Source organism: Phasianus colchicus, chromosome 1 (assembly GCF_987193195.1).
Source record: "Phasianus colchicus chromosome 1, bPhaCol1.hap1.1, whole genome shotgun sequence".
NCBI lineage: Eukaryota > Metazoa > Chordata > Aves > Galliformes > Phasianidae > Phasianus > Phasianus colchicus.
The window spans coordinates 47,810,157-47,831,950 of NC_143436.1; the positions used below are offsets into that span (position 1 = coordinate 47,810,157).

At 39.0% G+C, this 21,794-nt stretch overlaps 2 protein-coding genes across 3 annotated transcripts in view; one reads left to right on the top strand and one right to left on the bottom strand.

The window, feature by feature from the left end:
* The window catches only part of ANKS1B (ankyrin repeat and sterile alpha motif domain containing 1B), a 409,696-nt gene extending 392,827 nt beyond the window's left edge, over window positions 1-16,869 (bottom strand). For both annotated transcript variants that reach the window (XM_090140258.1, XM_090140254.1), the window contains exon 1: window positions 16,464-16,869. In XM_090140258.1, the coding sequence (XP_089996384.1) occupies window positions 16,464-16,597 (134 nt within the window). In that variant the 5' untranslated portion in view covers window positions 16,598-16,869. The remainder of the gene's footprint in view (window positions 1-16,463) is intronic.
* Window positions 16,596-19,929, top strand: LOC149919555 (uncharacterized). The gene is made up of 3 exons (XM_090137073.1): window positions 16,596-16,691; window positions 17,167-17,690; window positions 18,647-19,929. The coding sequence occupies exons 1-3, from the start codon at window positions 16,596-16,598 to the stop codon at window positions 18,735-18,737; spliced, it is 711 nt and encodes a 236-aa protein (XP_089993199.1). The 3' UTR covers window positions 18,738-19,929.
* Window positions 19,930-21,794: the final 1,865 nt, after the last annotated feature.

The following is a 21,794-nucleotide window of genomic DNA, read 5'->3' on the forward strand; positions in this document are numbered from 1 at the left end:
AGTTAGAGACATGGGTGGGGTGTCAGTGTATAGATGGATGGAAAGAGAGATGAATGGAGAAACACACCAGGGGTAGAGGACAGGGACAGAGCAGGAGAGAGAGTGAAAACGATAGATACTTGAGAGACCTACCTGCTGTATATCATCATATTTCAATGATTCTTTACTTAGTAAATATTTTTTCCCCAAAATAATTTTAGCAAGAAGCCATGTATTAAAACTGGCTGATTAACAAAAAATAAAAAAAAAATTTTAGAATCCCTATTTAATTGTAGTACCTGTTCCAGCAGGATTAGCTGTCCATCATAGCTATGTCATACATTCATTCACGCATGCCCAAAGACATACAAAGAGACATTTCTACTTTTCTGAAACAAGTTGGGGGTGAGCAGTGAGGAACAGGACAGCTTCAACGTCATTGTGTCATTTGAAGAATGCATGCCACTAAGGAAAAGAACTTTCTCTTTTGACTGAAGTAAAAATCCACAAAATGGACACATAGCTACATAACTGTGGCTGCACTCTTTTCTAGATTTGAAAAGATTTCTCCTATAGGCAAGACAACACTCAAATTAATAGGCAAATATTCTTCACTATGATTGTTCCTGCTTGAATTATTTTCTGCAGGATGGGAATACCAAACCCTGTCTCAATAGCATTTAAGTAGCATCTCTAAACAGAGAAGTATGTGATGATAAAGTGAGAAAGGTAATTATTTACAGAAGGTATTTAAGATGTAGTGGAAAATCCTGTCTTAACTGAGAAACTGATAGGCTAGCTCAGTATTGATTAACAGTGAAACACATAAATGCAACTTGATAGTGTTTCAAATGAAAAAGAATTTAACAATCAAAGCACTACCATAATTTGATCTGTGCAATATTTAGCACAAATGGAAGCAGTAATACCCAGTTACACAGTATTATTAATACATTCAGCATCTAGTTACTGAATACATTGCTGTTGAAACAATGAACTATTAGTTTTAAGGGAAGCTGGATTAAGAGTGTTGACCAGAAAAAAATAAGTAAAATATTACTGTGAAAAAAAAAAAAGTATCAGAAAATAAAAAAATAAATATGACTGAAATGTGAATTATAATGCTAGCTGTGCAAGCAATGAGCTGTTATGCTAAAGATATATAACAGCATAAGCCTAAGAATCAGTTTTAAGAGATGGATGGAAAACTCACCTTTGGGCATAATCATTGCTATTCAGAGCATATACTTACTGTCCAAAAATAAACACCAAACAATCAATATGGTAAGGAAAAAACCAACCAGATATTCTATTAAACATGGCTAACTTCAGCACAGTAGCATAATACCAAGTTAAAAGAGAGTTTGTATTTCAGACAAGAAGTTAAAGTCAGGTCATTTTTCCTTTTTTGACAATTCTCAAGGCACAATTCAAATCACTAATCTTAGTTCAATGCATCTGTTCACAGTTTTTTTCAACATTTGCATGTCTAGCTAAAAACTCATTGCAGGATGTGTACCAAAACTAGATTGAAAACACATTAGAAAGAAACTAATTCTTCATAAATTAACCATGAAAGTTTTAAATACCAACTTGAAATGAAAAACAAATATTTTTATCATCCATGTTATTGTTTAAATATACAAGAATGGGCCCTAAGAGAGTTGCAGAAGGAAAGAGATCTATCATCAAAACTATAGCACATCTGTCTGTAATGATCTGAATGTTAAGGCATGTGACTAAAATTGTGTTTGAGTAGAAAAATGCACTGAATAGTGCTACCAGGGATAGGACAGCCCCTTTGCTGTGCCAATAAATCTGCACTGTTTAAATGGTTCTTGACAACTCCCTATGTGAGTGTCAATCCAGCTGCTTTGGAAAGTAGCATCTGCTGTATCCTATCAGAGGAGCCTACTCTGATTCCTGACAAGTGTGATATTGCAATTAGCTGGTTCTCTGCAATGAATATGATACATAGATTGCTTTCTGTAGAGCTGAGAATGGAAATGTCCAAAGACCTAAATAAAAACCAAGATTCTTTTCAGGAATGCAATGAATTCCCGGTTTAACCAAATTTTTTTTCCAGTCCAGAAATCTCAGTTGTGTTCTGGACTTTTTTAAGAATCCCAGGAGACTGTAATGATGCATGTTGCATGATGCTTGCTGGTACTACTGAAAAGCCACAGCATCTAACAGGTCAAGTGAAACTTGGAGAAAGACATGTGCCATGAGATGACCTCCTGGAATATTTGTTCTTAATTCCTCTTTAGAGTTTATTAGAAACTTAGCCAGAAATGGTGACATCTTGTGGCATTTAAGAAAGCCATATTTTCAAAGATCTGAAAACTGAGCTACTATGAATTGAACATCAGCTCTGAAGCATTATACTTCCTTCCAAAGAGGTCTAGACACTCTGGCTCCATCCTTTAAAGAGTAATCCTGAGGCCTGCTGTCTGACCCCCTTGAGTGTTATCTTTTTTGTTTTTTACACAAGAACACATTTAAACAGAAACACCACAAAGGAACTCAGCTCCTTCCCACTGCCTTCTTTCAGAGATGGTGGTTTTGGCTTTGGCATTTTTCCAAGTAGCCTGGCAGATTCATTCATGCAAGCTACAAGTCTGTTGGGCAAAAACCCAACAATATCCAACCACTTCTGTCTTTTCTTGTCATTATAACTACATTTACATGCCACTTCATAGTGTTCATCAGTCTTACAGGAAGTACCGAAGGTAGATCTCTACGTCTCACTCCAGCAAGTGATTGTGCCCTGCCTCAATCCTATCTTCCCAATCTTCTCACTTTTGCCAAGCACCATCAATTCTTTCAGCCTTCCCAGTGAATTCTGTTCCTTTTCCCTGCTTTTGTCAAATTCAGTGTCTTCTCCAATCCTTTGAAGCGTTAACTTAACTCCTTTTCATACTGGCCACCCTGGCCTTGATGGGAACTGCAGGATCCTTCACTTTCACCTTCTAAGTTGTTCCACTTTACTTTTGTTTGTTTGTTTGTTTGTTTGTTTGAGCTGGTTATCACAATAAGAAAAAGGAAAGAGAGGCAAGTATTGAGGAAGGAAGAAATCAGGAAAAAAAAACAATGAACACAGTATTTTGTTAGTGAAGGAAGGAAAAAGAGCTATCTGTCATTTATGGTAGTTAGCTGATTTATCCCCTGGAGGTTAATGGCTAAGGTGGGTAGCCTCACAGAGAGAATGCTTCCTTGGCTGTTTAACAAAAATTTCTTAGCAACCTCACTTATTTTCTCAAAACTTATTTCTTGAGTCTGTACCCTGTTACAGCCTGTTGAGCTTTAAAGCAAGAAAAGGAGAAACAAACATTGAAATGGTTCATCTGGTGGCAAAACAAACAAACAAACAAAAAAAAAAAAACAGTTATGCATTTAAAACATCACAAGATTTTTGTTGCCGCTACTTCTTTTCTGACATTCTGACATCACGGATGTTTTTTTCATCTGTACTCTTAAATAATTTTGGAGCACATAATTCCTGTACATTCCTGTATCAAGGATATTCTACTTCTACTAAGGGTCTAGGTTTCTGAGTTCTCATATACCTCAGGTTTAATCAGAAGAGTGGCAAGATCGTGTGAGTACAGTCAACTCCAGGTTTCTTTTGAAGGCTAACAACAAATACTAGTCAATCTTCATCAACAGCCTGAGTATCAGTTATTGCCAATATAGTCAGACCACATTTTAAAACTGGTTCAATTTCGTTTCGATTTGAGAGGAACAGTATTTAAAAAAAACAACAACAACAACAACAACAAACAAAAATCCCACAACCAAAGGAAAATTATTTCTAAACACTAACTTCAGAAGTCAATGATCCCCTTCGAGTAAGTGAGTAATACAAGCCAAAGAAGATTCTTCTTCTGTATGTATGAGACACATTCAATAAGGAAAAATATAGGAATTAATAGAAAATACTCCAATTTTCCCCCCATTAGTTAATGAATTAGAAGTATTCTGGAGTATTTCTGGGGGGGAGGGAGTAAGTGGGAGTGGAGTTGTTTGTTTTTTTCTGACAGCCCTTTACTTATACAGACTCCCAGATCTTTCAGCAAAAAATTAATTATTTTAAACTATTATCTTACACTACATTAGATGTAGCAAGAAATATCTATAAAAACATGAAAATGCTTTTCCATGCTTTAAAATGTCAGCATAAATTATACTATCCATATATTAATAATTTGAAATCTCAAATTAACCAGTCACTTCAGCAGGATACATTTTTTTAATTTAAATGAGAGGTAAAATTATAGTACGAGCAAAGTTAAATGGCCTTCTTGAGCTGATTGCCCCCATTTTAGCAATATTGGTATATTTAAAAAATAAAATATAATTTAAAGAACAAAAGACTGCAGTATCATTAAACCTACTGCAACGCATTTCCAACTCATGAAGATTTTGGCACTTGGCTCTCTTGGTGATGAGAAGAAAATATCCCAAAATAAACTAATGTTCTTTAGGGGCACTTCATTAAGCCATGGCTTATTAAATGAAAAGCAGGTGTAAAATATATATAATGGTCACTTGGCTAAACATCTGGGACTTTAAGTCTATTGAACACTCACCACTTTAAATCTTGAGGTGAAGAAGGCATTAAAGGTGATCGTCCTTTTACTATATACTGGCATCCCTTCAAGTTAAATTTGCCTTTCTAGAAGTTTGGGTTTTTTTTGTTTGTTTTTTAATTAAATAGGTATACATGATTTAAAACATAATGACTGAAAAAAAAAAGGAATCTTAGCCTGTGAGGATCCCTATACACTGTTCATGACCCCATCTCTCCAACTCATTAGACCACCTTTATACTTAAGTGATGTCCAAATCTCAACCTGCTCCCCATAACCAGCTTCTTGGGATTTAGAAGAGATCAAATAATGGTATCAAAATGAGTATCTCATTGTTTCTCCAGGATCTTCTTCAAAATCTGCACCTGAATCTAAATCCTTTTTCTTACCAACATGCTAAGTACCAGTAACCAGGATGGACTTCATCAGCTGTAAAACTGATACTCCAGAAGTAATTTATTAATTATGATTAGCTAGTGTTAAGCAAGGAAATAATACACATCCCACCTCACTGGTGAATGACTTTGTTGTCTCTTCAATAAGTTTCCCTCACAAGACAGAACCACTTCTATCCTATACACAGCTATTTCACTTCCATCTTCACAAATTCCTTTCAACAATTAAAAGATTGATTCTCTTCAATTCAGCTTTGCTGTTGGCGGGAATCTTGTTCAAATGTGTATTTTTAGATATGCCAAAATGAAAAAGAAATATTCTTCAGGGTCCTGGATCTCTCATAATTCTTCATAAAGATATGGAATATATATCAGGAGTTGTAATATTTATAAATTAATAGAGGAATCTTCAAATCCAATATGTTCTGTTGATCACCACAAAGACAGTCTAAATCTATAATGTCAACAGATAAATATACTAGACAGCAATGTGTATTAAAAATTATTGAGGTAGTAAAGGCAAGGATGAAAGTGCTGGTGTTAATTCATTCCACTTATGCATGGGTATAGAGTCATGCTTTTAAAAATTTCATTATTCCATACTGTTTTTCTTTGTGTAATGAATGCTGGTCTTAGGATGATTGGAGGCTCTGTAACAGATGACTGATAAGAACTGTTTTCTTTTTGTAAATCAAAGATATTAAAAGGTGTACTGGAATTAAACTAGCAAAGAACATGAACAGCAGTTTAACGCTGCACAGAAATGGAATCTATCCATGTCTGTGCTCAAAAAACAAACAATTGAACATGTGAATCTATCTTTACACATTTCCAATATATGAAATGCCACATAACTTACAGGGAACATCCTTCACACAATACTTCATTAAGATGTGAAACACTTGCTGGGGGATACTATGAATGCAAGAAATTCGTTTTTTTTTTCAAAGACCAACTGAACAAATGCACAGAAGAAAAAGCCACTGAAGCTATTAAATGCAAGGACAAAACATTTAATAAATATTTAAACATCTCTATATATGTCAGTTTCAGAAGTACTGTGGAAACAAGTGCATTAACGTTGTGAAGAAGTCAAATACTAGAGTGACAACACTGGAAAACCAAGGAGAAAAATTAATCATTATTTTTCTATAGAAGAGCTTGAATAGTGTGCAGTACATACGGCTTGGGGGTAAACACTGAATAGCAAGGATAAAAAATATCAAATAACTACTGATTCACTGAGCATTGTCTGTCCTGGGTTGCAACTAAGGTATGGACCTTGTGGAAGAAGAGTATGTGATTGTGTCATTAAAAATACATAATATTATCATTCAGAAGGTTAAATATAAACTGCATGGGCATCCTTATTTTTACCATTAGCAACTTCAGAATGACTAATTTGCTACATACTTTCAGGCACGTCAAATTTTCTAAAAAAGCAGCCTAAAACTCATGAAATTTCACCATGTGGTGTCATCTTGGCAAAACTTAACAGACCTCTATTGCCAACAATCTCATCCAATCTCTTCCACTTAAAATTAACAGAATGACTGACGGTATTTTATTAATTTGTGCCTACGTAAACATTAAAAAATAAAAAAAACCCTGCAAATGCACTTCCATGCTACAACAAATAATTTTGAAATATGGAAATATCAGGCTCTGAATAAAACTACATTTCATTGAGTAGACATTCTCTTTTTGTTCTGCATAATTTATCTCTGTTCTGTTCCTTGTGTGTTGACTCCTAAACTATACTCTTCCACTCCTCGCCAGTGCTAACAAGTCCCAGTTCTTATTACATCCACTTATGTTACCAACTTTTTCTAGCATTCCAACATTTTTTCTGTATTTTACACAACCCGCCTGTTATCTATGTATGTCTCTTTTTCTTCTATGCACACTTCTACCCAGTAACATTCCATTATTTTACAGGCTCCATTTTCAGCTTATTTGATGACTCTTCTCAAATCAAGACTTATAAAGTCTACATGAAAGCAAAAATATAAGGAATAATTTTCACCACTGTGACAGGCAAACAACAGATTTCTAAGATATACTACAACAGATTTCTAACATACTACAAACCATAGGTTTTATTTCTGCATTTGGTATATTTGGTTCTGTGAATATCTACTTGCGCACATTATGTGAGAAGTTCCCTGACAAATCATAGACCACTTGGTTATGCAAGACACTGCTCTGCAATAAATGTGTGCAAAATAGGAAGCAGAGTGATTGCAAATTACTTATGAACATAATCTGATAAATTAGCTACACAGATAACAAGGAGGATATGGAAGTAGATAAATAATTACTTGAGAAAATTGAAAACTAAAAATAAGAGTAAATTATGTTTTTTCGGAAACCTTATCAATGACTTAATGCAGATTCTGGGGTCAAACTGCTAATACTAATATGTTGGGGTTTTTAATCTGCAAAAATAATCTGGATACACAGATTCACTACTCTTACCTAGTGAAAACTACAAATAGTAAACAATGACCCAGACAAGTCAACAAATAAGTATGGAAGACCTTAAACTCTTAGAACTACCATTTAAAAAACAGACTAGAAAGTTATTTCAAAGATCTGGAATTCAGGCAATTTGCAGATGGGAAATGGCTATTCCAGCAGATATTCCCAATTATTTTACCTTCTCTAAAAGAAATCTCTTGACTGGACTCTTCTCACTTGGTAACACTACACACACTGTACAACTTAAGACATATTTCAGCAGTTGTCTGAGGATTAGGAAAGAAAAAAAAAACACACATCATCTACAGGAGAAAAAAAGTTATTAGTGTGTAAACTCAAAGGCTAAATACAATAATAATAGCCTTGGTAATAGCTAATGTGACAGAGGGGAAAAATTCACAAAAACATTGTCCAGCTGAAGCATAAAACAGTAAGCTGAACATGAAAAGCTTAGGCAGAGTATAATAGGTCCCAGACTACAGAAGAGATAGTAAATGAACATATTATTGACTCAGAACTCTTCCACCACATCAATGAATGCAGCCAATGAGATCATTCATTCTTCCCAATAGTCCACTTTCTATGTTCAGGCTCCCTCCTCTCAACAGTGCAAGGAGAAAATTCTGTTTTCTATTCTTAAAAGAATTAAAGATGCTGACACAGTGGAATAACGTTGTCAGCTTTACTGTCATCAAGAATTCAGATTCCAAAAATAAAGGAAAGGGTTTGTATTAACAGTGTGCAAGGGTAATTTAAGGTCAACAAACCATAATACTTTAGACCTGCTATGTGGTATATTACACAGGTTGTAATATGACATCACAGAAAAATTAAGGCTCACAAGGACCATCCCCTGTCTCTCAGCAAGGCCAACTAAATACCAATGCCCAGGAGCCTGGATATTTCCAAGGACAGAGATACCACAAAACTTACTGTTCAACTTTTCCCACGTTGGACCATCCTCACACCAACCCAGTTATTCCTACTATCTGCACAGAACTTTCTATGCGGCAGCTGCTGCCATTAGATTTCTCATCTTCACAATGGACACAAACTTTATGTTGTTTGTTTTCTTATTTATATCCAACTTGAACCGACCAGCACTTGATTCTGCCTTTGGGCCAGGTGATCATCTACAGGGTAGCTAATGTCTACTATTTCAGAATTAATCTAAAGCAACTATAAAATAAAGAAATTCTACCCAATTTTTTGGTTTAACTTAGCTATTTAAGTAGTCATCTATAAACGCATTCTATGTATACCTTCTATTAAAATTGCTCTTTTTCTTTTCTTCACTGAAATATTTTACCTATATTATTCTTAAATTAGGGACGTGGTCTTGCTGGAAACAAAATCATTCTATATAAAATTTGGAGTGAGCTGAATTACTCTGTATGCTCCCTAACTGTATTAACCAGATTTACATTGGCTTTAACAGGAACTTAGTGCAGACATCAATACCGACAGAAACAAAGCTACCACCAGGTATTTTAAACCAGAACCAAAATGCACTCAAAATGTCATTTTTAGCATTTCTTCCTTCTTTAGAAAATGTATGTACATTAGATGGGAAACTGTAAAATACTTTTAATAGAAGCTTATGGAATTTAAGATCTCAGAACCTTACTTATGATAGATAGATATACATTATTAGAAATTCACAAACATTAATTTAGGTACAGAAGAGTAGTTATGTCACTTTTAAAATGCAAAATGATCATACTGAAAATACCATCATCGGGAAAAAAAAAATTAAAAAGTAATAAAAATCTTCACATAAAGGCTAATAAGTTCAAACAAAATGTATTCCCTGCTTCCCCAAAGGATCTACATACATGAAAACGTCATATCGGTAGGCAGGAATTAATACCACTTATTATGTCTTATGCATGTAACATAAAAATATCTTATCTTGAAATAATGAAAATGGTTAGGATGTGTACTCTGATTGGAGGTAGCCAGCAAAAAACTCCCATGGCAGAATGGAATTCTCCACCTGTGGAACTCTTGTATACACCAATTCCCCAGGACAGCAAACTTAGCTTGTTGGAGGAAAGGGAGTATAATTACACTCTGAACAGTACTGTCTCTTAGGGATTATATTCTGGTACTATGAATTAAAGTAGTTTATAGGCTGCTTCAACTAGTGTCCATGTCAGGGCAATAAAAAATGGCCTAGAGCTACAAGCATTTTCTTGACAGCTCACCCATGAGTACCCATATGAACTGAAACTGAGACTGAGACAACAGGATCTACCTGCAGAATTTAAAAAATGCTGATATGTTCTTGCTCACTGGTGCAGTTACTGTGAAAATGCTTGTCTTGAAAGCATCTGTATTTTGCTCATCATCACATTTCCAACACTGACAAGCCATAAGATAGAAGACCTTTCAGAACACATCATTCTTCATTGTTCTATTTTATTTTCCCCCTTAGTTCTAACACACTAACTCTTAAAACCAGTAATGCCATATCAGCTTTAAAAATGTATAATGCAGCATTAAATCTACTGAATTACCAAACAACTGAGAGGGAAAACAAGATGGAGGTCAAAATGCATTTTTATGGTCTACTACAGAATTAGACATTAGCCATTTTCTAAAGAGTTCTTTCAATTTACCAATGCTTCAGCTTTCCTTTATTTTTTTCTTCCTTAACTTCTCCTGAAACTGCTTGTGAAAGTTCTCTTATTAGTCTTCTCCAATTCCATCAGCAACTCCAGCAGTTTTCCTAGCACTACTACATCCCATATCCTGAATCTCTCCATTGGCATATAATATGACCACTGTAGATTTTATACTAGCCCTGCAGTTGTTCATTTTTGATATTTGGTCTAACAGACTTCAGAATATTAGTGGAATGGAAACTTGAATAATACTCAGGAAATAAAATGTGGAGTAAGAAGTGAGGAGTTTATGAACAGACACTAACTACAGAGCTGTGAATCCAGGGTCATGTTGAGTTCCTAGGGAAGATTAATTGCAGAAACCATGAATTGCTTTGTCTTAACAATGAGATTTCTACCAGATGTCCTAAAAACTGTCCATATTGCTACCTTACATATGGTGAATATTTCAAGCTTGTGAAGAAAATTAAAGGAACCTTGTAGATATAACCTAGTCTAAATTTTGATTGAAAGAATTTTTATCAGAAATAAGAATAGAAATAAGTCTAAAAAAGGTGGAAAATAACAAAATGAAGGTTTAGCAGAAGCCCATACATTTGAAAGGACAAACATGCAGAATCAATGCAGCAATGGACTATCATAATACTAAGCACCATAACCTAAGTGTTGCAATGGTCATTAATTCATATTTCATACTGAAAGCCCAAAGGAAGAAAAATGAAATATGTTCCAAAAAGACTTAATATCCTACTCAGGATAGAAAAGGTAACATGGAAATCTGGAAATGTTGGTCTCCGCTTGGAATACTGGTACAAACACACTTCTATATATTAATTAAAAGAAGTGTAACTAAAATTAGACATAAACATAGAACAAATGAATGCCCCATTGACTTACAGGTTACAAATGCTCACCAGTTTGTTATCTGCACTGATTATTTGGATTAAATATCTTCTAACACAGAAGACAGACTAAAACTGAAGTATGTAAGCTTGGAAACCTGCTACTGAAATTTCTATATAATATAATTTCTTCATAAACCGGAGCTTTTTTTTCTCTTCCTTCAGACAATGGTATTTGTAAAGAAGAACAGAACTAGTGCCTTCATTTTTGTTGATAAGAAGATCCATTTACATAACTTAAAATGTGTGTGGGAGGGGGAGGGGAACATCTTTGTTAATATTTTAACTAAAGCTTTGTAAAATATTTTATTTTTTAAACACTTTCTGCTCTACAAGCAGTTGTTAAGTGTGATCTGATTTGTCACAGGAACTTGAACAAATCACACGGCTCTGCATAAGGACAGAAGTTGATCTGTGCGTTCTCAGCATGCACCAGGGCCATCAGACTAAACTATGGCTTTGCTGCGAGCAAGACACTGCTCTGAGAAACAGATGAGGAAACAGATTGCGGCTTGCAGACTGACAATCTGCTTGCTGGGTTTCTTATACTTGAGAGAAGAAATATCCTGGGCCAGGCATATACATGGCGTAGCTGCACTAAGGACAAGCAAAGAAGGAGCCATTCCCTGCCACAGCTTGCCAAGTGGAGAAGGGGAAAAAACAGCTCCATGCAGGCTGCTCCACCCACCCATGCTGTGTAATGGCAGGAGCCAACAAAGAGCAAAAAGGGGCCAACTCACCCTTCCCAACAACTCTGTGCCAATTCACATAGTAATTCATATTCTATGCCTCAGTCTTGCTAAAAACCCAATGTTTCTTTATAGTAGAGAGTTTAAAAAGGCTAAAGATTAGCATTTAATCAAGGACTACCCATTTTTTCTTTAGGCTGTAACGTACCGGTAAGGCAAAAAGGGTTGTATGTGACTGCATGCTGCAAAATGATACAAGGTCTTAGAGATTTATGAAAACCTATAAAGTTACTTTTACCAAAACACTTTGAAGGAAATTAAGTCTATCTCTACCCAATAATGAAAAATAGGTTGGTCAATACAACTGTTATGTGTATACAGATAATCAAACTAATATACAGAAAAAAATGCTGGTTTTGTTAGAAATGCTTTACATGTTTTATTTCATGTGGTAAGTAATTTACTGTACATTTAAGGGCTTGGGATACAGGAACTGAGTGAGATATTCAGTTAGAAGGACTGTGGGATTTCATTCTCAAGTTTTCAGGTTCATACTGTGATAGTGATATAAAAAACAGTGAAATCATTTAAAAATTAGTGAAAATTCTCCTCTATTACAGCCCTAAAAGCTCTTTTTTTCTTAAAAAAAAAAAAAAAAAAAAAAAAAGTGAAACATAGTTAATAGACTAATGCATGACATTCCCAGGAAGAAGAATCTCAGAAGAAACAAAAAATTCCATTACAATTTGGCCTTTTAAACTTGGAATGGCTTCTGAGGTGTCTCAAAATATCATTTTTTCATAGTTAAAGAACAAATCCCAGGCCTGTGCTACTGAGCTGGGTTGCCAACTGTAGCCTACCCATTCATGTGTAACACACCTTAGATGTCCTCGTCTATCCCACCTGGAATCCAGCTGTATCTCTAGAGGATCTGGGTCTTTGTTAAGTCTGTCAGTTCACACAGATGATTCAGAAACTATTGGGTGTGTAAAATGCAACTAAACACCTAGGTTTAATCAACTAATCAGCTATGGGTTAAGCAATTAAGTTAATCTATGACAAGTGTTTCCTGAAGATTTTACTCGCTCCAATATATTGCAATGCTTTTTGTCAACTTCTGCATATGAACAATTCACCCTCACTATACAATCTTTACATTCCAGAAAGTATAGAGGTTATACATATGTAAAGGGTGGTGGGAGGCAAATGGATGTGGCCAGGCTCTTTTTGGTGGAGTGTAGCAGTAGGACAAGGAGCAATGGCCTAAAACTTGAACACAGGAAGTTCAATACTAACATGTGGAAGAATTTCTTTATGGTAAGTGTGAGGGAGCTCTGGCATAGGTTGCCCAGAGATGTGGTGCAGCCTCCTTCTGTGGAGATTCGCAAGACATGCCTGGATGCCTACCTGTGTGAAACATTGTAGGGTACCTGCTTTAGCAAGGGTTGGACTCAATGATCTCTTGAGGTCCCTTCCAACCCCTACAACTACAATTCTGTGATTCTTCATTAAGGTAAGGGGCCTTTCAGCACATCTCCTGAACTGAAGGCAGTTATATGATCCGCACAGTCAAACATCACTGATTTGTTATCATTCCTTCAGACAAATTAATTAGGGCACTAAGTCCTACCTACTATCCATTATAGGTATCTGGGTGCGTATGACCTCTTAATTAAGCATATAGCATTGTTACGCACTTTGCATGTACTCTGTTTTAAACATGTGTTCAAGTCCACACAGGAATTCATTCATTTATTTGTGTTATTTGTGCTTAAATAGCCTTCCTGGACAGTGTTGTTTTCCTGAACTATTGCCATAATTCAGTATGATAACTTTTAAGCTAGAAGTCAGCCCTTTAAAAGTAAGATAATTTACTACGCAGTTAACATCAACGAATATATTCAACTATAAAACAACCGTTAAAAGGCTTGCCCTATTTTTCCCCCAAGTGCCATAAAATTTGCTAAGAGTCAGGAAAAAAAAAAAAGTTATAAAAATGTAAATAGAAGATCAGAATTTGGATAGCTTGTTCCACAGTTCAGATAACAATCAATGTGCATTTGTTGATTCATGAATATTAGATTTCATTCATAAGGTACATAATTACTGCAAAGCAAATTTCCAAAAGGGCACCATGCCATGGAAGGTTCAGCCACATAAACTGAGTTTTATCCTTAGAAGAAAGTTGAAGGGAAGTCCCACAGTAGGACAGTATTGGTCCACATAGATGCTGAAGGACTTGAACATTCCCAGTCCAATGCTAGAAACAGCACTGCCAAAAGGAGAAACAGCAACATGGGCCTTTCAGGGGCACCATTTTAGGAAATGTACAGTTATGGTCAATGAAACACTGGAAGACACTGTCAAACATAATAACTCCTAAGGAGTCCATAAAGAGAAGAAAAGTATGTCCCTATTTTTTTGGTTTTTTTTTTCTGTCACTTTATCTGATACATCTCAAAAGCACTTCTGCATAAGCACTTTTCAGTCTAACAAAATGGAAAAACAGTAGCATGGTTACTAGGAAAGCTACTGCAAGTTGTTTTCCATTAAGAAATCTTCAGATCCCCCTACCCTCAAGTTCAAAATTTTATATACAGCTCCTCAAAACTTTGCAATTTTCAGTTAAGTGTTGTTCTCCTAAATCAGACCAAGAAGTTAGTATGACTCCCTTTCGGTATCTTCTATTGTTTCCAGGAGCTCTCTACCAAGATACAATCCTACATTTTTGTCTTAATATTGAATGTTATTCTGGACCTAATCCATAATTACTGGCATGAACTAGGTCATATAACATTCCAAAAAGGAAGACAAAAAGATATGTTAAAATACCTATCACATTTAATTTTTGCTTGAAAATATGTTCTATAGCTACTTAGTAGCTACTTTGAGCATTCTTGGTGAAATTAATGGAATTATTAATATTCCCTCTAAAAAGCTTTATGTTCACTAGCATGTTTTACTGTAAAATGTTTATGCATCAAACTATTATTGACTTCTTCTTAAATGTATTGAAATAACTTCTTCAAAATCAGAAATATTTTAGCAGCTGAATGCTAAATACTTACTCTAGATATTTTAAGTTATGTTTACAAAAGCCATAAATATCCTTCATACAACTAGTAAGAAACAGCATAAATAAAACAATGCATGTTTTAGCTTAAAAAGAAGTAGACTGAAGTGCTCTTCCAGAAACAGAATACAATTGAGTTTACAATGTGAAAAACTTGTATTCTGAATGGCAAACTACGATTGCCACAACCCATTTGTATATACAAAACACATGGTTAATGGGTTCTGTATACACAAAGTGAAACACTTGTTTAATAAAAAGATAAAAACACAAGCAAATGCATTCCCTCTGGATATACAGAACTTTGGATCTACAACATGAAAGTAACAGTGTAAGAACACAGCACAGGTGCTAGCCCTGAAGAAAGCCACTACACAAATCGTGCAGTAGAACTGGATGATAAATGGCTAATCATTGTACGGAAGTGAACTTCCTTCTGCTGTTGCCAAAAATGGCCATCACGTTTCACAAAGCCTTATATTTTAAATTCCACCAATTATCTGGCGTATTGCCTGCTAAACTGCACATTCAAGCACAGCACAAGAAACAATTGCATGGCGTGCTTTGATTGTGGTCAGCGGGTGAGTAATTAAACAACAGCTCAATGAGTGGTTGGATCGGGGCAACAGTGAAGTTTGGTAAACTATGACTACCCTGACCGATGCTGTTTACAGCTCTAAAAACATTTTCAAAATACAAAGACGTACAATAGAATTCACACAACTATAATTTGGACGCTCACCTAAATTTCCTATAATAGGGAATATTTAAACAATATAAATATAGTGACGAGGACATACTGACAATAGAAGGAAAAACATGCTTTCATGCAAGCAATTTCCATTTCTCCAGGCCTTTTCTTTCTTTCACAAATAAACAGAATTAACAATTCATTCAAGTTTCTAGGTACAGAGTGCTTCAGCTCATTTTGCCTTCCTGCTACGGCCAGCGTGGTACAAAACACTGGCTGATGGCTGCAGGCTGTAGACCTTCTCCATGAATAGTGACAAGTGCCATGAATGCCTGTCTGTGATAATGCTCTCATGAAGAGCATGATGAAACTTCACGCCGAAGCCGTGCTGTAGCTCCTTGGCATGACTGATGATTAAAGTTAAGTCCCTCCACCAGCATGGCCAGTAACCCAGTTTCACTCCACTCTATCGAGGTACCTCGAAACTAACCCTGCTGTTACCTAACCTGCTCCGTAAGTTTCACGCCTGTCTGCCTCGACAGAGAGAAGGTTCCTTTCTTTGTGTTGTAGGCTCATTACTATGGCATGCCTAATTTCTTCAGCAAGTGAGGGAGCAACTGTGGTGAGGGTGTGGGGCGACGCGGCGGCGTTCCACGCAGCATTCCCCACATGCAACGCATCCCCGCTCCTGCAATGAACGCTTCCACCCGTGACGGAGAGTGGTCGTTTGGAGATGAAATACCAAAAGGGGATTATCGTGCATTTCAGCCCGGCAATCGAAATGCAAGTTCTGAACCGCAGCGAGCAACAGAAGGCACAAGTGCCTGACTGACGCATTGAAGGCGAGGGTTTTGTACCGCTGTGTAAATAAAATGCCTGCCTGTGACTTTAAGCACGGTGGTACTTGGCTAGAGTGAACCATTTATTCTTACTATGAGGGATACGGGGATGGGGATGAGGATGAGAGCGGCAATGGTGATGGTGAGGAAGAGCAGGCGAAAGCCCCAGCGCCTGGCGGGGAATGGTGCCCCTACCTCAGCAAGCTGGACAAGGGAATAGCTCCGGATCCACTGCCCAGGATCCCTCCTTTCCTCCCAGACAGGAGTTTCTCCACCAGAGCCACATTCCCCGTGCGGGCGGCCTCCAGCAGCTCCTGGTCCTTGCCCATGGCCGGGGACCGCGCGGCCCCCGCTCCCCCCGCCGCGCTGCCTGCGAGCGGAGCGTGGATTCCTGCAGTCCCCTCCGGAGCAGCGGGAGCAGCAGCGGGAGGGAGGAGGAGAATCACCTCCTCCTAGTTTCACTGGATCATTGCTGGGTGGAGTGTGGAGGGGAAGGAGGGGGGGAGCCAGGCCGAGCAGGAGCCTCCCCCCCGCTCCCATCCGCGCACCCCGAGCCTCGGCCTGGAGAGCGGGGCGGAGGGCAGCGGGCGGCCCCCGCGCCCGTGTCTGGGCGGGGCGGGGCGGGGCGGGGCGGGGGGACGGCGACCCTCACACGGGCGAGGGAAGGGAAGGGAAGTGAAGGGTGGAACGGGGGAGGCGGCGCGGCCCCGGGGAGCCGGGCCCGTTGCTGGGGAGACGCGCCCGGCGCGCTCTCAGTGGCTGCCCGGGCCGCGTGCCCCCCTCCGCCCGCCCCAGCCCTCGGCCGCCCCGCCCCGCCCGCCCTTCGCGCGTTCCACTGCGGTGCGGGGCTGCGCGTGCGGGGAGAGCCGCCCGTCCGTCCGCCCCTCGGCTCCGCCAGGTGCGGAGCCCGCGGCCCAGGCGGCCGCAGGTGGCCCCGGGGAGCGGCGGGGAGGTGGCGCCGCCTCGCGCTGCGGAACGGGAAGGGAGGGACGGGGTGGGCAGGCGGGAGGAGAGGAGAGGAGAGGGCGGGGGGAGCGTGCTGGTGCTGCCGCCGCCGCCGGGAGGTGCGGCGGGGCCGGGCGGCGTTGCGGGGGGGGGGGCGCTGAGGCGGGGCGGCACCGCGGCTGTGGGTGCGTGGGGAGATCTCCCGAGCGGGGATGTAACCCCAGCCGGAACATGGAGGAGCCCGCTGTGCCGCGTCGACAAAAGGGAAAATCCGGGCCCTGCTGAGGCGAGGCACAAAGTGGGGCTGTTGGCGAATCAGGCGGATGGGACCGCTAAGGCGGATCCAGCTGCAGCATCGCAGCTCGTCGGCGTTGCAAAGGATAAGGAGTGCGGCTCGGTCCGTTCGGTGTCAGAGCCGCTCAGCCCTTTTTCTGGCGCTCCGGGGGCGGTACGGGCTCACACGTGTAACCTCGAATGGTACGATTCCTTCCCGGCAGCAGGATCACTCATCCTTACGGCTTTCGGTCCCTATAAGCTATGCTGACTGCGTTCCATGCCCGCCAGCCCGTGCACACATCCTTGTTTAATGTGCCATGTGATACTGTATTCTCCCATTGCAGCCCCACGGCCCTGATAACAATTCACACGGGGAGCTCATTAGGCACAACATGCAAATAAGACCCTGTCCTGTCGCCCCACTGAGATCCGTGGCATTCTCCCACTTACTGCATGCACAGCACCAGCAAAATGGCATTATGGTAGGCAGGATCTCAATGTGACATTTTCAGAGCGAGTGTTAATTACTTCAGAGCTGTAGTACAACCAAATCAATGGAGAAAGCCCATTTTCGTACTTTTTTTTTTACCTCATATAAAATCTCTTAAGAATAAATAGAAAAAAATTCTCACCTTGGAGACCTGTTTTTCCAATATAGTTGTCCGCAGCACCAAAACAATGGAAAATGTATTTTACATAGTTTGGCATTTTCAGAATGCAAAATGCTGTCTTCTCCAGGGTTGTCGTAAGGACACGTAATTGAGCACTGACGTAAAGCCAGGTGCAGAGACTGTCACTATGGCCTTTCTGATTGAAGCAGCCTGATGTAAATCTCAGTCTTAAGGAGTGATTCTGAGATCACAAGTGTTTCAGTAAAGTTTAGTTTTGAATAAATACATGTATAACCACATGAATTGGGATTTGCAGCTGAAGACCTTGGTAACAGCAGAGTCACAGTGGAAAACACTGACTTAAAGCGGAAGCAAAAAGTTCTGTATCTTGTTACCAGCCATCTGAGTTCATTAACTGGTTCCAAAAAGGCTAGCCATAAACTAAGAGTACTCCTTCTTTCTTCTGTTTGGAAGTTTTGTGATGTACTTTGTTGGAATAGCTACAATTTCCTTCTATTTCAGCTTTGTCTTTTATTTTCTATGCAGTCTCATGTATCATCTGATGAATACGTTCTCACGTGTATCCTCTGCATCCTCTGCATGGGAAAACTTCTTCACAGCTGCTAAGAACCACTGAAGAGATGCCAGCGTTCTGTGAAGAGCTGATTGTAAGGCAGGAGTGCATGCATAGACCTGCACGGTTGTGAATATTGAGACTAGAAGCAGGTACAGGAAAATGCAGTTTTTAAAGAATTCGGATTATTTATGTGGTTGGATCAGCAGATGGCAAATATGACTCAGTACAAACGTTACATAATTCTTCTTGGGAAAATAAAATCTCAAGACTGTGCTCTAATTGAAAAGATCATCCAGAAAGCTGTTGAAGAACAGTATGGAGGATCAGGATAGAAACATCAGTGTAGCAGATGCATGCAGTAGCCAGCAAATTCAGGAAGGATTTATGAATATAGGGAGGTTTAAAACATTACCCAGTAAACCCATCAGCCTACCACCCAGCCAAACTGCAAGTCCAAGCAAAGGATCTGTAAACAATTATTCTACCTGTCTGATAAAGAAAAATGAATTTAAGCAGCACTATTTAATGGCAGGGTTACACACAGATAAAGTCTAATGGCTACTGAAGCAAAGAATTCAGCACATTGATTTCATCTCTGGATACAAACCTGTAATGGTCTGTGGAAAGAAAAAAAAGGTACTGAAACTGAACTGAATGTAAATCATTAAACCTGTTAAATCAGGTGGGCTTCTTTGTGTTTTTAAATGTCTTACATTCTTTGTGCCTGGTAATGTCAGGACAACACTGTGGACAGCATTCAAAATGACATGTACCAGAAATATGTTAAACAGACATAATATGTAGAAACATAGCTTTATAATTTATAGCAGTTAGAGATGAGAGATAATTTGTAAAACAGCCAAGAAATCTTTCAAAACATTGTCTGATTTTCGAGCAGTGCTGTTCCATACCACAGTGGAATTTTGATTTTGTGATTTTAGTAGATGCAAAGACATTTTAAGTTATGACCACTGCAGCTGTCAGTGCCTAAGTGGCATCACACCTTCAATCTCAGAATTTCTCTTAACACAACATATGCCTTACCTTCTGTTTTCTTCCATTTTCTAAAATACCAGAAAAAGCAGTTAGCCTACCTAGAAATTCTTTAATAGGTTTGTTATCTGAAAAGACTAGGATTGACTGTAATAAACAGGCATTTTCCTTAATGTTTTTACAATGCAACCATCACGTGGTTTCGTTCCTATTTCAGGGTGACAACTTGATTTCCTCTCCCTGCAGACTCCCATACTTTAGGCAAGTTAAATGAGTGCTTTCTCAAATTCTCTGACTTTCCCCTCTATTTTCCAGAAGGAGCATAGAGGGGATATGAAAAACAGAGTTGCAAATATTGAAAAAACCTGAATCTGTGATATTAAAAATAGCTGTGTAGAACAGCAAACATTAACATCATATTTCAGGACTGCCTGTTCTCAATACTCTCATGTAAAGATGCAAAGATCCCTATTAGAAATTCTGATGGATATTCTGAGAGAGTGCTCAAAATGCTGGAAGAAGCCACCAGAAAAATTTGGCAGTAAAAAACAAATTGTTATTAAATAGCCTTACTTAATTCTTCTCATTATTCTACATCTGTGGTAGATTAGGGACAAACGTTTCAGAAGTACCCTAGAGAAAGAGCTATTTATCATGCAGCATCTAGGTGGCAAGACTCTCTTAGACTTCATACTATATTTTGCTCTTTACAGTATGTCCTGTTGCTGTTATCTGGAAGAAGATCCCAACTGCCACCTCACTACATCCTCCTTTCAAGGAGTTGTACAGAGTGATAAGGTCTCCCATGAGCCTCCTCTTCTCCAGACTGAATAATCCTATGTCACTTAGATGCTCCTCATAAGGCTTGAGCTCCAGACATTTTAACTAGCTTCCTTACTCTTCTCTGGAAATGCCCAGAGTCTCTATATCTGTGTTGTAGCAAGGGGGCAGGTGCAAATGCCTGTCCTGTTTCCACATCAGCATGAAATCAAGATGCCCATCAGCCTTTCTCTGATGACCTTCCCCAGCTGTTGGCTCAGAAGGGAGGAGCAGCAGGCAGACCTGCTTGGATGAGCAGGACACACTGCGGTACATACATGTTAGGTCTCACCACTGAAAGAGGAAAAGGACTTACCCTCTCCCAAGGACTTAAATCCTCTTCCACTGAAAAAGAAATCAAGAGAAAATGAGGGTACTAGACACAACTTACAACACCAACATGTTATGGCTCCACAAAAGAGCCATCAGATTAAGTAAAAGTAGCATGTAGAAAAAAAACCGTGTTTGATGACTTACATACAATAGTAGTATCAGTCTGCACAATTCTGATTAGATATATCTTGTAAACAATTGTTTGCTTTGAGGCAAGGCACATCATCACGGTGTAAATTTGTAACAGACGAGAACATGCAAGAAAATGATCCCATTATTACTGATTGTGCACAGCAGCAAGATGCTGTTTCAGCATTTGCACTGACTGACTCTACTACATCCTTCTTTTGGGGCTCAGAACATGCTGAAGAAGAGAAGCAATTGAACTACTGTTCCATCGCACAGACCTATGGAATCATCTAAACACATCATGGGAAATGTTCTGCTTTCTCCAGTGGGCTGTAACATCCCACTGCTAAAAAGTCTCGGGTACACACAGGCTGCAGATTGTGCTGGAGAGCTAAGCCTTCAGAAAGCAGTGAAGAGGTAGTACTGACAGCAAGTCAATGTCTGCCATGCCATTGCTAGTGCAGCTGCTGTTTTGCTCTGGTGGTAGTTGCTAAGATTAACTGGCATATCTATATATTTCTTTGCATGTATTTGTTGTGTGACAGCAGGTGGGATTAGCAGTATAATTATTCATCCAGTCCTTCCACTCTGATGTAGGCTTGCATCAGTTTGCTATCAAAATATGCCTAAGCCTGTTTTTCATGCATTAGAGAGAAATGCAGAATGAAATGTGAATACAAGTAAGTAAGAGCAGCATGCTGATTAGATGCCCGAATCCAGCATCTGCTGACAGTTACAATACAGGACTAAAGCCTTGCCTGTCAAGCTTGCTGCAATAAAAATTACTTCCTTCTATGTTTGATACACTGCAAACTCTTTCAGTCTTCAAAATATTTCCTACAT

What these genes read in the sequence shown, in the direction of transcription:
- LOC149919555 (XM_090137073.1), top strand. Translation starts at nt 16,596, where the DNA reads ATGGCCGGGGACCGCGCGGCCCCCGCTCCCCCCGCCGCGCTGCCTGCG. An exon ending in CCGGAGCAGCGGGAGCAGCA is followed by an intron (nt 16,692 to 17,166) that starts GCGGGAGGGAGG and finishes CGGCTCCGCCAG; the next exon opens with GTGCGGAGCCCGCGGCCCAG. An exon ending in CACACGTGTAACCTCGAATG is followed by an intron (nt 17,691 to 18,646) that starts GTACGATTCCTT and finishes TTTTCTATGCAG; the next exon opens with TCTCATGTATCATCTGATGA.